Consider the following 18,399-nt stretch of genomic DNA (forward strand, 5'->3'; position numbering starts at 1 on the left):
ATATAAAAAAAATCTGTCAATTGAAATAAATGAATTGGGCCCTAATCTATGGATTTCACAACTCGGAATACAGATATGCATCTGTTGGTCACAGATACCTTAAAAAAAGGTAGGCAGTATCTGGTGGGACCATTTGCCTCATGCAGTGCGACATCTTCTTCACATAAGACAATGGATTTAATGTTTTTTTTTGTACTGAATACGTGTCGTGGAAATTACTACCAAGGACTCAGTCAAACTTTAATGAATAATTATTTATTATCAGCAAACTTAATGCACCATAGTACATGTCGGTCGGGAGCTCTTTCGGGGCAGTCCTGTTAGTTCTCTTATATACTGCTTACACAGAGAAGTTATATTTGAATGATTTACATGATTCATTAATTCATCATTAACTTTTGGTTCCTGCAAGTGACTGGCACCGTCTCATATATTAACTTATATAACATATTCTGGACGTTCTGTCAAAAGGTCTGAGGGGGTCATGACCGTCTCCCCCTCACATCTCTACCCAGCACCTACAGGAACCAATGAATGTATGAGACAAGACGTACAATTTATCTCTTCAGACATTTCCCCAACACATGAATGCACACCTAGTATTGTTGAAACATTATTCTACATTATGAAGTTATTTAATGGATAATATGAATTAATGAAATAAGATACAGCTCTGAACACACCCACCCCACCACACACAGCACTCCTACTCCAAGATGCTTGATACATATGGATCCAGAGCTGCATATTATGCTACACAGGTTACCATGGTAAATCAGACTTAGTTAGATAATGGGAAATGGATGACTCTTTACAAAATGTTTTCTATTAAACTTTATTTAGGGATCTGGAACTGGTACCGGAGAAGAGGGAGATGAAAGAAAACATGTTTGTGTTTTTTCAGTGACCCTGAATGAGCAAAGCTCTTTCCACATAGACAGGAGTAAGGTTTCTCTCCAGTGTGTGTGAACTGCTGTTTATTTAGGTGTTCTCATGTCCTGAAACTCTTCTCACAGATATAAGGCTTCTCTCCTGTGTGTATGCGCTGGTGTGTAGTCAGGTATCCTGAACGATTGAAGCTCTTCCCACACTGATGACAGCTATAAGGCTATTCTCCTGTGTGTATGCGCTGGTGTATAGTCAGGTGTCCTGATTGATTGAAGCTTTTCCCACACTGATCACAGCTATAAGGCTTCTCTCCTGTGTGTATGCGTTGATGTTTAATTAGGGATCCTGAATGATTGAAGCTCTTCCCACACTGAACACAGCTATAAGGCTTCTCTCCTGTGTGTATGCGCTGGTGTATAGTCAGGTGTCCTGATTGATTGAAGCTCTTCCCACACTGATCACAGCTATAAGGCTTCTCTCCTGTGTGTATGCGTTGATGTTTAATCAGGGATCCTGAATGATTGAAGCTCTTCCCACACTGATCACAGCTATAAGGCTTCTCTCCTGTGTGTATGCGTTGATGTTTAATCAGGGTGGAATCTTGAGTAAAGCTCTTCCTACACTGATCACAGCTATAAGGCTTCTCTCCTGTGTGTATGCGTTGGTGTGTAGTCAGGTGTCCTGACCTCCTGAAACTCCTGCCACACTGATCACAGCTATAAGGCTTCTCTCCTGTGTGTATGCGTTGGTGTATAGTCAAGTTACCGGATAGAGCAAAGCTCTTCCCACACTGATCACAGCTATAAGGCTTCTCTCCTGTGTGTATGCGTTGGTGCATAGTCAGGTTACCGGATAGAGCAAAGCTCTTCCCACACCGATCACAGCTATAAGGCTTCTCTCCTATGTGTATGCGCTGGTGTGAAGTTAGGTCTCCTGATTGATTGAAGCTCTTCCCACACTGATCACAATGATAAGGCTTCTCTCCTGTGTGTATGCGTTGGTGTCTAGTCAGGTCTCCTGAATGATTGAAGCTCTTTCCACACTGAACACAGCTATAAGGCTTCTCTCCTGTGTGTATGCGCTGGTGTATAGCCAGGTGTCCTGATTGATTGAAGCTCTTCCCACACTGAACACAGCTATAAGGTTTCTCTCCTCTGTGTATGCGCTGGTGTGTAGTCAGGGTGTAATCTCGAGTAAAACTCTTCCCACACTGATCACAGCTGTAAGGCTTCTCTCCTGTGTGTATGCGCTGGTGTGTAGTCAGGGTGTAATCTCGAGTAAAACTCTTCCCACACTGATCACAGCTATAAGGCTTCTCTCCTGTGTGTATGCGCTGGTGTATAGTCAGGTGTCCTGATTGATTGAAGCTCTTCCCACACTGATCACAGCTATAAGGTTTCTCTCCTCTGTGTATGCGCTGGTGTGTAGTCAGGGTGTAATCTCGAGTAAAACTCTTCCCACACTGATCACAGCTATAAGACTTTTCTCCTGTGTGTTTGTGTGTAGTCTGGGCTCCTGATTGTTTGAAGCATTTTTTACAATCAAAGCAGGGGTAAGGCCTCTCCCGTGTATGAATTCTCTGATGAGATTTTAAGGTTTTAGATGCAGTAAAACTCTTCCCACACTGAGAGCAGTGGTACGGTTTCTCTCCTGTGTGAATTTGCTCATGAATAGTCAAGTCCTGCTTAGCAAAACTCTTCCCACAGTCAGAGCAGCAGTGGTGAGGTTTCTTCCCTATACCTCTATGCTGGTGTTTCTTGAGGTGTTCTGATCTGGAGAGACTCTTCTCTTTCTTGTCAGCATCATGATGTTGTTGAGGCTCCCCAGATGATAAGCCCCTCCCTCTAAGAGAGCAACGATTAGCGATGTCCCCTGTGAAACAAAGACATTGAATAGTTAGGTTTTGCAAATATGGGTCCATGAACAGATGGGTCCTTCCATGAAACTAAGGCCTTTTGCGTCCCTTTCATATAGTAGAAATTGTGCACCAGTATTAGATTTTAAATCTGTTATTAAATAATATGAATAAAGACTTGCTAAAGCTAATTTTCACAAGTCCCTCCGTCAACCCTGTGTAACTTCTAGATAGATTTTAACCCACCTAATACAATAATTACTCCAAGTTTTACCATCATTGAGTAAAGTTACAAGTGCAGAATAATATGATTATTGTGAATAGTCAATTAGTATAGGAGTTTGATTTAAACGTTGACATGCTTTGAAATAACAATTTCCCTCAAACCTGTTTACATGGACACATCTGAAATCAGGCTACCTGATGGGACTTTGATAAATGCTGAAAATGGCCAATCAAAATAACATTTCTACCAGAGCGACTATGTTATTTTTCCGAACTGCTTCAAAAATTAAGGTTTGTATGTGAAAACCGAAAGTATGCAGCTTAGAAATAGTTTTTCCTGAACTCACTGCACTCGGTCAAAAGATGTTAGCTTGCGCTGCTTGTGTTAGCACATGCACAGATTAAATACACCTCTATAACTCTGATTTAAGTGTTCACATGTCCAAATCATTCTAAAGATTATTCAGAAAAACAGGTGTTTTTAAAGGCGTATGCTTACACGGAACCCAAACCGGCTGCGCACTTGCGCCATCGTGCAAGTGCAGTAGATGGTATAGATATAGAGTACAGTATATACATATGGGATGAGTAATGTAGGGTATGTAAACATTATATAAAGTGGCATTGTAATAATTGTATCACTAGCCACTTTAAACATCATTTTTCATTATTAAAGTGGCTAGAGATGAGTCAGTATGTTGGCAGCAGCCACTCAATGTTAGTGATGGCTGTTTAACAGTCTGATGGCCTTGAGATTGAAAAACAGCTTCTGTCTCTCGGTCCCCGCTTTGATGCACCTGTACTGACCTCGCCTTCGGGATGATAGCGGGGTGAACAGGCAGTGGCTCGGGTGGTTGTTGTCCTTGATGATCTTTTTGGCCTTCCTGTGACATCGGGTGGTGTAGGTGTCCTGGAAGGCAGGTAGTTTGCCCCTGGTGATGCGTTGTGCAGACCTCACTACCCTCTGGAGAGCCTTACGGTTGTGGGCAGAGCAGTTGCCGTACCAGGCGGTGATACAGCCCGACAGGACGCTCTCGATTGTGCATCTGTAAAAGTTTGTGAGTGTTTTTGGTGACAAGCTGAATTTCTTCAGCCTCCTGAGGTTGAAGAGGCGCTGCTGCGCCTTCTTCACCACGCTGTCTGTGTGGGTGGACCATTTCAGTTTGTCCGTGATGTGTACGCCGAGGAACTTATAACTTTCCACCTTCTCCACTACTGTCCCGTCGATGTAGATAGGGGGCTGCTCCCTCTGCTGTTTCCTGAAGTCCACGATCATTTCAGTCACCCACGTCGGTATAAACAATGAGGAGAGGGCACGTGGACTTGCAGCGCGATCTGCATCAGAAATAGAACTGACTTCTATTTTAGCCCTTGGCAACGCAGACACTCGTTGGCGCACGCAAGCAGTGTGAGTGCAATAATTGAATAACATAGATTTCTACATTTATTTTGCAACGCTCGCGTCGCGTGTAGTCAGCCTGTTACTTAGGTTATGACCTTACACAAATTAACATAAGCAGAGTGAGATGTTTACATTACTAATGCCATACTCGCACTACTGCCATAACTAGTTAAATGTCAAATTATGAGTGTGCATGTAAAGCCCTAGTTATTTGGTTACTTTGACAATTATTTCAGAACATCATTTATTTCATGTAATTAGTGATTCATTTACGTCTGTCCCTCACTAAGGTCAACCCATGTTTTAATATGGTGAAACTGTTCCTCACATTTTTTGGGCAAAAGAAACATTGAACAGTCAAATCATAGAGTAAAAGCAGGTGAGCTGGTTCTAGTCTTTTTTATCAATTCTCTGGTGTTTTTTGTGGAAAACGAGCTAGTGAACCATTTTACCCATAAATCGATATGGTAGAATTGAAGCTTGCATTCAATTTCCACTCCCTGTGGAACAAAACTAGCTCCCATTACCCCCGTAATAAGCAAATGGGTGGCTGATTTAAAGGACAATTTTACCAATGTGAACTAGTGGTTTTGTTGTTTTCAGTAGTCCCCTGTTACTTTATTTAGCACATTGGCACTTACTACAGTATTTAATTTCATATAACCTCTTGAGATGGGAAAACATGTTTTTATGAAGCTGAACATGTGCTCTTCATGAAAGAATGTTAAAATTAGGTTAAATCAAACGTTTTTGGGGGTGACCACGTTACACTTCTCAAACTTGTGTGGAACTACCAAATATTTTCATCAATATATAATTAACCAATTAATTGTTACAGAAGCAGACTAATCCACACACCATGGTTCTTACGTAATGAAATCAAATCTCCATCTTCTCCTCTCTCAGTTCCACTCTGCCCCGGTGTTTTCCTACAGTCGACCAGAACCAGTAGTAAAGTACGGAGAGGCAGTCGACCTGGGGACTCCTGGAGGGTGGAGGGGGAAGGACTAGCTTTGTCCTGTTGGCCACAAGAAGTTTACAGTTGGTCATTAAACCAAATATTGTATTAATTCAGTCTAAACCTCTGATTTGGGTTCATCCCTTGAATATCTCATTTTACCTGAAATGTTAAATCGTTCACTACAACCCACAAATCTAAGAGCATTGGATTGGTGGAGGAATGGGCAAGTTTCCACCATATATCTCATACCAGTCATTTCCTATCAAACAGCGCGGAAGAGGAGAAGCAAGAGGGATAACTGGGCCCAAAATCTGACTTCTGGCCAATTTGATCATATATACATTTTCGTAACGAGTAGGTTGTTAGGAGTGTATTGGTAAAAGTAGGACACGTGACATCCCGGCAACTTTGAGGAAAAAAACACTTTGTATGGGAGTAGTGCCTGGTCGTCACTAGTTACCACAAACAAAGCCATAAACCACACCCATTTCTACAACTGATATTTTTAAATGTGATTTTAACTCTAACCTTGAAAACACTAACTTTATGCCTGACCCTAAATAAATAAAAAATACGGTAAAGACGTTTGACATTGTGGCAACTAGTGGAAACAGATACCTGCCCTCTCTCATTGCCTATAATGGTCCCACCTGATCTTGCCTCTTCCCGATTGCCTTCCAGCTGCGTTTCAAACTCAACAGCCCTCGGCCCTTGAATTGCGTTTTACATCCGAGTGTACCTTAAAATGTCCCTTGCCCAAGCGAGGGAGAGTGATTATGGGTGAGGCAACGTCCTTGGTGGAAATCTTGAAGTTTAACTTAAAAACAACCAACCTAAAGCTATTAATGTACCTAGTAAGCTAACGTATCTAGCTAGTGTCGAGGAAATATTGGTCCAATAATATTTCTCAGATACCAGTACTTCTGAATTCAAATAGCGTTTATTACAGATTAACAAAGCCGAGCTGGTCCAAGGATCATCTGACTTTTCCAGTCTCAGCACATTCCTTCAATACAGTTTCATCCTTACATAACATACATAGTCACTCCTCTTTATGTAAAATACCCTTTGACATTTCACCACAATTATTTTTTTGTCTCACTTCTGACTTATTTACACCCATCTTAGATTATATTGGTGGCGTCAACATAGTACTAACACACACACAAAAAAAATATATATATATTTTTAAACTAGGCAAGTCAGTTAAGAACACATTCTTATTTACAATGACAGCCTATGAACAGTGGGTTAACTGCCTTGTTCAGGAACAGAATGACAGATTTTTATCTTGTCAGCTCGGGGATTCGATCTAGCAACCTTTCGGTTACCGGCCCAACACTAACCACTCGGCTTCCTGCCGCCCCCATACATACGTACATAATACAGGTGCATGTCTAATAGTACTTAATACAAACATACAGTTAAAGTCGGAAGTTTACATAAACTTAGGTTGGAGTCATTAAAACTCGTTTTTCAACCACTCCACAAATTTCTTGTAAACAAACTACAGTTTTGGCAAGTCGGTTAGGACATCTACTTTGTGCATGACACAAGTCATTTTTCAACAATTGTTTACAGAGATAATTTCACTTATAATTCACTGCATCACAATTCCAGTGGGTCAGAAGTTTACATAAACTAAGTTGACTGTGCCTTTAAACAGCTTGGAAAATTCCAGAAAATGATGTCATGGATTTAGAAGCTTCTGATAGGCTAATTGACATCATTTGAGTCAATTGGAGGTGTACCTGTGGATGTATTTCAAGGCCTACCTTCAAACTCAGTGCCTATTTGCTTGACATCATGGGAAAATCAAAAGAAATCAGCCAAGACCTGAAAAAAAAATTGTAGACCTCCACAAGTCTGGTTCACCCTTGGGAGCAATTTCCAAACATCTGAAGGTACCACGTTCATCTGTACAAATAATAGTACGCAAGTATAAACACCATGGGACCATGCAGCCGTCATACCGCTCAGGAAGGAGATGCGTTCTGTCTCCTAGAGATGAACGTAATTTGTGAAACATGATTGTAAACATTTGTAAACATGATTGTATGAACTGCCTTAATTTTGCTGGACCCCAGGAAGAGTAGCTGCTGCGTTGGCAGCTAATGGGGATCCATAATAAATACTGTAATGAAACAAGTAGGGAGCAGGTCTCGAACCCTCGACCTTCTTGCCCGAAGTTCAGCGCGCTATCTACTGTGCCGCAAAAGCATGCTCGAGCGGCAGAGTCGATATCCGCGCTTATAAGCCCAGGGTCGTTACAATACAAATGATATAGTTGTAGGCTACTTAAAAAAAAAAGTGTTATACTTTATTGAACTAGGCAAGTACGTTAAGAAGAAATTCTTATTTAGAATGACGGCCTATGAACAACGGATTAACAGCCTTGTTCAGGGACAGAACGACAGATGTTTACCTTGTCAGCTCGGGGATTCGGTTACTGACCCAATGCTCTAACCACTAGGCTACCTGCCGCCCCAAACATAACACAGCAATGTGGAGGTTCAAAGATAATGAAAACTAGGCCTAGACATTTTATACAACAGAGCAGGCATATAATGTTAAGACCAGACTTACCCGATCCATTGTGGAAGCTACTGTTTCTTTGTATGATATGAACTGTTCGTCGCTAGCTGTCCTTGTCAACAATTTCCTGTTGTCTTGTTCTTTAAGGTTTTATGGCAGACTACACCTATCGGCGTATTGCCGCCACCTACTGTACGGCGGATGATCGAAAAATATAAATATCCATCCAAATATTTTTTATCGTAGGTAAAGAATTCATGCAGGACTTCTCTCCATAATAGTGTCAAATCTTCATGAATATGTTCCATTATAAATCTACTGATGTCTTGCCACAGATTCTTTACATGAATACCATAAAAAAAAAAGATGCAACACGGTTTCTGGGTGGTCATTACAAAAGGTACAATTTAAACGTATCTATTTTTTTACTTCTTCATATAGTGGTTGGCAGGGTAATATGAATTCATCATTTTATAATAAACTTCCTTTATTGTGTTAGTAAGTACGTATGTGTGAGACAACATATATCATCAATAAAATGATTCCAGTAAGGCATCACATAAGGTATATAGATAGATACAAAATCTTGTTGATACAAGGCAAGTACCGCTCTGTTGTTGAACGGACCAAAACAAAAACAAATCTTTACTACTGTTGAGTCAACAGCGGTAATCGAAGGTAGGTTCTGAGGATCTTAACATAAGACATAATTCTGCAAAGCAAACCACCAAGAACAAATTAGAATTGTAATGTAAAAGGTAATATCAAGTGTACTTCCAGAGTGAAGAGAGGAGTTTGGTAGGATATATTATACTGCCTGTGTGTAACAGAAGTGTGAGTTCTGTGGTTGACACCAACTAGATGTACTGAGGGTCTAAGATGGTGATGCAGATCTGGCTTCCTGTACCCATGATGACTTTTCCTGACAACCAACACGTTACTAAAGTGCATATAAAAAATATGTAAATGTTTTTGGAGCACACCTATTGTCGTATATCCGCCACCTACTGCACTGGTAGTGAACGAAACATAAAAATATCCATTGCGGTAAAGGGGGTGGGGAGTAATGCTGTACCATCATCATATACAATACAAACATTCAATTGATCAGACATAACCTGGCGGGGGGTCTGGGGGTCCTACCCCAGAATGTTGATGGGCATCTAAAAGGTAATTTCCCGCATTTTTAGACAATCCAATATGCTGTCTCCATTTAGAACAAAAAGTAAGCAAAAATGACCACAGTCATTCTTATTTATTTAAAAAAATTGATCCTTTATCTAACTAGGCAAGTCAGTCATCAATCATCAAGCTTGGTAAGAGATCATTTGTTAACCTCATAAGGCTAGGGGGCAGTATTCAGAAGTTCGGATGACTGACGTGCCCAAAGTAAACTGCCTGTTACTCATGCCCAGACGCCTATGCATATAATTGGTGGCATTGGATAGAAAACACTCTGAAGTTTCTAAAACTGTTAAAATAATGCCTGTGAGTATAAAAGAACTGATATGGCAGGCAAAAACCCGAGGAGAATCCATCCGGAATTTTTTGTTGTTGTTGTCACAGCCCATTCAAATGCTTGTCTATGGGATATTCAAAGGAATTCCTCCCAGATTGCAGTTCCTATGGCTTCCAGTAGATGTCAACGGTCTTTAGAAAGGGTTTCAGGCTTGTTTTTTGAAAAATTAGTTAGTAGTTGTAGTTTTTCAAGGTGGCTCTCTTTGGACTGTAGTCTTGTGGTGTGCGTGAATGAGGGCACGCACTTCATTATTGTGATGCGCGTCAAAAGGAGTAGACCAAGGTGCAGCGTGGAATATGTTCATCTTGTAGTTTAATGCAAAAATGAACACTTTACAAAAATGACAGCCTGCAGTTCTGTCAGGTACTTACAACTAAACAGAAAGCAACTACCCACAAAGACTGAGGGAAAAACAGGCTGCCTAAGTATGGTTTCCAATCAGAGACAATGATAGACACCTGCCTCTGATTGGAAACCATACCCGGCCAAAACATAGAACAAAAACATAGAATGCCCACCCACCTATCACACCCTGGCCTAGCTAAACAGAGAAAACACAGCTCTCCTAGGTCAGAGTGTGACATTACCCCCCCCCCAAAAGGTGCGGACTCCCGGCCGCAAACCTGAACCTATTGGGGAGGGTCCGGGTAGGCATCTATAATTGGCGGCGGCTCTGGTTCCGGGCGTAGCACCCCACCACCCGCTGATCTCCCCGCTTCTGTGTGTCCGAAGGCACCCCCAACCGCCGATGAAGACTCTGGGCTGCAGACCGCCGTTGAAGACTCTGGGCTGCAGACCGCCGTTGAAGACTCTGGGCTGCAGACCGCCGTTGAAGACTCTGGGCTGCAGACCGCCGTTGAAGACTCTGGGCTGCAGACCGCCGTTGAAGACTCTGGCGCGGCAGGAAGCTCCGGACTGGGGAGCGTCGCCGGAGGCTCCGGGCTGTGGAGCGTCGCCGGAGGCTCCGGGCTGTGGAGCGTCGCCGGAGGCTCCGGGCTGAGGAGCGTCGCCGTGTGCCATGGATCATCTCTACAGGTGCCGGACCATGGATTATCCCTACAGGCTTCGTGCCATGGATTATCCCTACAGGCTCCAGACCATGGATAATCCCTACAGGCTTCTTGCCGTGGATTATCTCTACAGGCTCTGGGCCATGGATCATCACTAGAGGCTTCGTGCCATGGATCATCTCTACAGGCTTCGGACCATAGATTATCACTGGAGGCTTTATTCGTGGAGCTGGAACAGGTCTCACCGGACTGGGGAGACACACTGAGGACTGAGTGCTCAAAGCAGGCACCGGCCGTACTGGGCTATGGAGGCGTACTGGAGGAAGAGTGCAAGGAGCAGGCACAGGACGTACTGGGCTATGGAGGCGCACAGGAGGAAGAGTGCGAGGAGCAGGCACAGGACGTACTGGGCCGTGGAGGCTTACTGGAGGTCTGGCGCTTAGGGCTGGCACAACCCGTCCTGGCTCGATGTTGACTTTAGCCCGGCAAGGGCAGAGTGCTGGTACAGGGCGAACTGGGCTGTGCTGGTGAATGAGGGGTACCGTGCGTAGAGCAGGCGCAGGATAACCTGGCCCGAAGAGATGCACTGGAGACCCGATACGCTGAGCCGGTGCACTTCTCCCTGGCTGCCGGCCAACTCTAGCATGGCAATGGTGAGGAGCTTGTGAGTACGCACTGGCAACACAGTGCGTATCACCGCATAGCACGGTGCTTGCTCGGTCACTCGCTCCCCACGGTAAGCACAGGGAGTTGGCTCAGGTCTTAAACCCACCTTAGCCAATCTACCCGTGTGCCCCCCCCCCCCCCCCATTTTTGGGGGGCGCCGCCTCTCGGCCTCCTGTTGCTTGCCTGCTTGTACCTCCCAATATCGCCATTCTGCTTTAGCTGCCTCGATCTCCCATTGCGGACGGCAATACTCCCAAGGCCTTGTCCAGGGTCCTGCTCCATCCAGGATCTCTTCCCAGGTCCAGTCCTCTGCTCCAAACTGCTTGGTCCCGCTCGTCTTCCTGGTGAGCGCACGCTGCTTGGTCTTTTTGTGGTGGGTAGTTCTGTTAGGGGGGTGTCAAAAGGAGTAGACCAAGGTGCAGCATGGAATATGTTCATCTTGTAGTTTAATGTAAAAATGAACACTTTACAAAATTAAACAAAAATGACAGCCTACAGTTCTGTCAGGTACTTGCAACTAAACAGAAAGCAACTACCCATAAAAACCGAGGGAAAAACAGGCTGCCTAAGTATGGCTTCCAATCAGAGACAACGATAGACACCTGCCTCTGATTGGGAACCATACCCGGCCAAAACATAGAACAAAACCATAAATGCCCACCCACCTGTCACACCCTGGCCTAGCTAAACAGAGATAACACAGCTCTCCTAGGTCAGAGCGTGACAATTATTTATCTCCGGTATTGAACATGCTACATTCCGTCTTAAATTGTATCATTTATTTACATATTAGGGTACCTGAGGATTGATCAGAAATGTTGTTTGACTTGTTTGGATGAAGTTTACCGGTAACGTTTGGGATTCCTTTGCCTGCGAGTGGAACGGGTGGATTACTGAATCAAACACGCCAACTAAACTGACTTTTTTGGGATATAAAGACAGACTTTAAAACAACCATTTGTTGTGTAGCTGGGACCCTTGGGATTGCAAACAGAGGAAGATCTTCAAAGGTAAGTAATTTATTTTAGCGGTATTTCTGATTTTTGTAACGCCTCTACTGGTTTGGAAAATGTTTTTAATACTCGTGTATGCCGGGCGCTGTCCTCAGATAATCACATGGTATGCTTTCACCATAAAGTATTTTTGAAATCTGACAACGCGGTTGGATTAAGAAGAAGTTAACCTTTTAAACATTTACATTACATTTACGTAATTTAGCAGACGCTCTTATCCAGAGCGACTTACAAATTGGTGCATTCATCTTATGATATCCAGTGGAACAACCACTTTACAATAGTACATCTATATATTTTTTGGGGGGGAGGGGGGGTTAGAAGGATTACTTAATCCTATCCCAGGTATTCCTTAAAGAGGTGGGGTTTCAGGTGTCTCCGGAAGGTTGACTCCGCTGTCCTGGCTTTGTGAGGGAGCTTGTTCCACCATTGGGGTGCCAGAGCAGCGAACAGTTTTGACTGGGCTGAGCGGGAACTGTGCTTCCGCAGAGGTAGGGAGGCGAGCAGGCCAGAGGTGGATGAACGCAGTGCCCTTCTTTGGGTGTAGGGACTGATCAGAGCCTGAAGGTACGGAGGTGCCATTCCCCTCACAGCTCCGTAGGCAAGCACCATGGTCTTGTAGCAGATGTGAGCTTCAACTGGAAGCCAGTGGAGTGTGCGGAGGAGCGGGGTGACGTGAGAGAACTTGGGAAGGTTGAACACCAGACGGGCTGCGGCGTTCTGGATGAGTTGTAGGGGTTTGATGGCACAGGCAGGGAGCCCCGCCAGCAACGAGTTGCAGTAATCCAGACGGGAGATGACAAGTGCCTGGATTAGGACCTGCGCCGCTTCCTGTGTGAGGCAGGGTCGTACTCTGCGAATGTTGTAGAGCATGAACCTACAGGATCGGGTCACCGCCTTGATGTTAGCAGAGAACGACAGGGTGTTGTCCAGGGTCACGCCAAGGCTCTTAGCACTCTGGGAGGAGGACACAATGGTGTTGTCAACCGTGATGGCGAGATCATGGAACAGGCAGTCCTTCCCCGGGTGGAAGAGCAGCTCCGTCTTGCCGAGGTTCAGCTTGAGGTGGTGATCCGTCATCCACACTGATATGTCTGCCAGACATGCAGAGATGCGATTCGCCACCTGGTTATCAGAAGGGGGAAAGGAGAAGATGAATTGTGTGTCGTCTGCGTAGCAATGATAGGAGAGACCATGTGAGGATATGACAGAGCCAAGTGACTTGGTGTATAGCGAGAATAGGAGAGGGCCTAGAACTGAGCCCTGGGGGACACCAGTGGCAAGAGCACGTGGTGCGGAGACGGATTCTCGCCACGCCACCTGGTAGGAGCGACCTGTCAGGTAGGACGCAATCCAAGAGTGAGCCGCACCGGAGATGCCCAACTCGGAGAGGGTGGAGAGGAGGATCTGATGGTTCACAGTATCAAAGGCAGCAGATAGGTCTAGAAGGATGAGAGCAGAGGAGAGAGAGTTAGCTTTAGCAGTGCGGAGAGCCTCCGTGACACAGAGAAGAGCAGTCTCAGTTGAATGACCAGTCTTGAAACCTGACTGATTTGGATCAAGAAGGTAATTCTGAGAGAGATAGCAAGAGAGCTGGCCAAGGACAGCACACTCAAGAGTTTTGGAAAGGAAAGAAAGAAGGGATGCTGGTCTGTAGTTGTTGACATCGGAGGGATCGAGTGTAGGTTTTCTGAGAAGGGGTGCAACTCTCGCTCTCTTGAAGACGGAAGGGACGTAGCCAGCGGTCAAAGATGAGTTGATGAGCGAGGTGAGGTAAGGGAGAAGGTCTCCGGAAATGGTCTGGAGAAGAGAGGAGGGGATAGGGTCAAGCGGGCAGGTTGTTTGGCGGTCGGCCGTCACAAGTCGCAAGATTTCATCTGGAGAGAGAGGGGAGAAAGAGGTCAAAGCATAGGGTAGGGCAATGTGAGCAGGACCAGTGGTGTCGTTTGACTTAACTTGTTATGGATAGGGGGCAGTATTTTCACGGCCGGAAAAAAACGTACCCGATTTAATCTGGTTATTACTCCTGCCCAGAAACTAGGATATGCATATAATTAGTAGCTTTGGATAGAAAACACTCCAAAGTTTCTAAAACTGTTTGAATGGTGTCTGTGAGTATAACAGAACTCAAACGGCAGGCCAAAACCTGAGAAGATTCTGTACAGGAAGTACCCTGTCTGACCATTTCTTGGCCTTCTTTGTCATCTCTATCCAAAACAGGGGATCTCTGCTGTAACGTGACACTTCCTAACACTCCCATAGGCTCTCAGAAGGCGCCAGAACGTTGAATGATGACTTTGCAGTCTCTGGCTGAAAAAGAGTAGTGCATTTGGATAGTGGTTGATCTAAGAACAATGATACGGGCGGGCGCACGCGTGCACCAGACGATTCCATGTTTACATTTTCAGTCTTTGAACGAAAACAGGGTTTCCCGGTCGGAATATTATCGCTATTTTACGAGAAAAAAAGCATAAAAATTGATTTTAAACAGCGTTTGACATGCTTCGAAGTACGGTAATGGAATATTTTGAATTTTTTTGTCACGATATGCGCTGGGCGCGCCACCCTTCGTTACCCTTTGGATAGTGTCTTGAACGCACAACAAAACACCGCTATTTGGATATAACTATGGATTATTTGGAACCAAACCAACATTGGGTGATGAAGTAGAAGTCCTGGGAGTGCATTCTGACGAAGAACAGCAAAGGTAATCCAATTTTTCTTATAGTAAATCTGAGTTTGGAGAGTGCCAAACTTGGTGGGTGTCAAAATAGCTAGCCATGATGGCCGGGCTATCTACTCAGAATATTGCGAAATGTGCTTTCACCGAAAAGCTATTTTAAAATCGGACACCGCGATTGCATAAAGGAGTTCGGTATCTATAATTCTTAACAAACGAGGATCGGACGTCGTCAACCTTCTTTTCAAAATGGTTGACAAAGTCATCTGCAGAGAGGGGGAGGGGGAGGAGGATTCAGGAGGGAGGAGAAGGTGGCAAAGAGCTTCTTAGGGTTAGAGGCAGATGCTTGGAATTTAGAGTGGTAGAAAGTGGCTTTAGCAGCAGAAACAGAGGAAGACAATGTGGAGAGGAGGGAGTGAAAAGATGCCAGGTCCGCAGGGAGGCTAGTTTTCCTCCATTTCCGCTCGGCTGCCCGGAGCCCTGTTCTGTGAGCTCGCAATGAGTCGTCAAGCCACGAAGTAAGACACTTGTATTTTCATGAATGTTTAATATTACGATTTTTGTATTTTGAATTTTGCGCTCTGCAATTTCACCGGATGTTGTCGTAGTGGAACGCTAGCGGGACACTGCACCGTAAAAATGTTCAGGATACCTCTTTCTGGTTTCCTTGACCTCAGGGTTTTTATACAGTGTTGTGTTTTTTTCCTGTAGCACTCCTCACAGACCGTTTGGTGTTAAAGTTTTTGTTTTGTTGGTGAGATGAAACTGCTAAACTCTGAAAGGTATTATTGTATGTCAGAATTGCAACACAAGATTTGTTCATGTCTAAAATGTTAGTCCGTAATCGTAACATGCTGTTTGTATGTTCACATATGAAATTTGTGAGTTTTATTAGTCAGTATGGCAATGTAACGTTATTGCGCTGTCGTTTTCCCTAACTTATTCCCTACTTCCTGAATGGCAGTGGTCTAAGGCACTGCATCTCAGTGCTAGAGGGGTCACTACAGACACCCTGGTTCAAATCACTCCATGATTGGGAGTCCCATAGGACGGCGTGCAATTGGCACAGTGTTGTCTGGGTTTGGCTGGTGTTGGCGGTCATTGTAATTAATAATTTGTTCTTAACTGACTTTCTGAGTTAAATAAAGGTTCAATAAAAAAAGTAAAAAAAACATTTCACACTGACACAGTAATAAACAGCTCTAATGTTACAGGCTTCACTGTCATGGTGCACACCGGTTTCTTCATCCAGCTCCCACACACACCTGCTGAATTTCTGTCAGACACCCGCCTGAACTGGTCCCAAACACAACCGCGCACTCTAGATCAAAGGTAATTTAATAAGAAATATTGTGTTGCACCTTTAACGAATAGCAATGCTATTTTAGGCATATTTGACGCAGCTCACTTGCCAGCCATGGTCCCAGCAATTTTATGCCCTATGGGCTATATCAAATGCGCAAAAAATAACTTAAGAAATATGTTAAATTAGCAGAGATGCTCACATGGCCATTATATTGTATTACAGGGCTATATCAACCAGTATGCTATTGTAGTTTGAAGAGAGCAGAGTTGGAAATAATGGGTGATCAAGATTTAGGCCTATTTCTAGGCAATATAGTAAACTACAATCATAGGCCTATTTAGGAAGCTCATTTCCTTGGAAAGATAACTGCCCCGTGCTTCTTCGCCCATGCATAGGCTATAGCCTACTCTATTTAATTAAGACAATACGCGCAACTGATCTGGCAGGTATGGCTACTGAACTGGAAGCAGCAAGAATGATGACAGCGACACTTGCTACATTTTGCGTAGTCCTATAGGAATATAGCCTACCTTTTTAAGAGGACGATTTGCAGACAAAGACAAATAAATGGGTGATCAATATTATTCATCTTTATTATTATATTATTATTATTATTATTATATTATTAATCTTCTGAACTCCAAGATGGCATAGCAGTCAGACATCCTTTGTCCTCTGTGGTTGCTAATTTCTGTATTACCAAATGAGGAGAGACAAACTTCACACACACCAGTCAGAGTTATACTTAAACTACATCTTCAATTATAAGAGCTTTGCATTAGACTTGACTTTCAACGATTCACCGTTTCTAATGAACCGTTGAGTGTCAACACAATGGCTTCAGATTTATTTTATAGCAAAGATCCACCCCCTTTTGACATGACAAACCACAGATATTTAGTAACGGTTCACAAAGAAAGACTGTTACTTGAGAGAGGAGTATCCACAGCCAGATAGCATTCATTATAAATTATCGTTCAGTTTGGTCCCCTTGATGAGGTTTCCAATCTCGTTCCTGGTACTTCATAGTACAAAAACACCAACTCATCCAATGGCATATATCAATTCTCAACTCTAAATACTCCTAACTCAAGCAAACCCCCTCTTGACCCCACTCCTGGACAAGCTCACTGAGGGGAGTGAGCCTCTAGGTCATACACTATCCCAGGTTAAGTGCAAGATCTGAGAGAGGACATACAATGGTCCCAGACACTGCCATACACCCCCCCCCCCACAACATAGAAAAGGAGGGAGTGACTTGCGCACAGACATTGTGGAGACAAGTAATTGGTTCCCCATTAATCACACCATCCATTCACATGGTTTAAGAATAGGTAAAGACACATTCACATATGAAGACAATGTTTGCAAATAAAACATCTTAATTATCTATGTTACCTAACTAATTCTTATTCATCCTCCACACCTCGTCTTGTCGTGTCCCGTGTATATATATATTTACATCTTTTCTTCACATATCTTTTTATATATTTTTTTCTAAAAACTCAACTTCAAAACACTCTCCTGCAACCCTCCTCACCAATTAAAAAAAAAAGTATTATTTACCTCAAATCTGAAATCCACAACAGAAGTTAGCCAGTTACCTAGCTAACGTTAGAACTCTTCTTTCTTTCTTTCTTTCTTTCTCTCTCTCTCTCTCTCTCTCTCTCTCTCTCTCTCTCTCTCTCTCTCTCTCTCTCTCTCTCTCTCTCTCTCTCTCTCTCTCTCGGAGGACCTGAGCCCCAGGACCATGCCTCAGGACTACCTGGCTTGATGACCACGGTTGGCGGTCATCAGCTATACCTTAGCTCGAAAAGCTATCGGCAGTTGTGTACAACGCGACTCAGAGCATACCGGACCTATTTTCTCTCCATATCCCCGGATTTCTACCGCAAGCTCTGGACATTTACACCTGGATCTTGCAGCTAGCTAGCTGCTATCTGAGTGACTATTGGCTAACGGTGGTCCCGGAGATAACATCAATTATTCCGGAGCTAGCCAGCTGAAGAGTTCCATCAGCCACTCCTGGGCTACAATCACCTATCCGGACCCGTTTTACTGCCGATGCGGAGCCCCATCGGGCCTTCGCGACTGGACTACCGACGTTATCTGCCCGAGGGAGTTATCCAACTGGCCCCTCCATCGTGACGTAACCTGAACGCCCATCTGCGGCCAGCTAATCGTTAGCTGTCTTATCGGCTGCTATCTGAATAGGTCTATCGGCCAATTTTCTTGGGCCACTATAACTATAACTATTTTGCCAATTGGATTGGTTCCCTCTACCACACGGAACCCCACTAATCTACCGACAGAAACTCACAAGGTGGCTAAAAACAGAC

General features: G+C 44.0%; 1 protein-coding gene across 1 annotated transcript; it reads right to left on the reverse strand.

Annotated features, from left to right (window-relative positions):
• Positions 1–236: 236 nt before the first annotated feature.
• On the reverse strand, positions 237–7,989 carry LOC115147462 (zinc finger protein 420-like). Its single transcript, XM_029689709.1, has 3 exons — positions 7,918–7,989; positions 5,229–5,388; positions 237–2,760 (listed from the first exon to the last, which is right to left on the reverse strand). The coding sequence occupies exons 1-3, from the start codon at positions 7,924–7,926 to the stop codon at positions 1,109–1,111; spliced, it is 1,821 nt and encodes a 606-aa protein (XP_029545569.1). The 5' UTR covers positions 7,927–7,989; the 3' UTR covers positions 237–1,108.
• Positions 7,990–18,399: the final 10,410 nt, after the last annotated feature.

The sequence above is a fragment of the Salmo trutta genome, chromosome 14, assembly GCF_901001165.1.
Source record: "Salmo trutta chromosome 14, fSalTru1.1, whole genome shotgun sequence".
NCBI lineage: Eukaryota > Metazoa > Chordata > Actinopteri > Salmoniformes > Salmonidae > Salmo > Salmo trutta.

What these genes read in the sequence shown, in the direction of transcription:
- LOC115147462 (XM_029689709.1), bottom strand. An exon ending in TTCATTACGTAAGAACCATG is followed by an intron (nt 2,761 to 5,228) that starts GTGTGTGGATTA and finishes TTTGTTTCACAG; the next exon opens with GGGACATCGCTAATCGTTGC.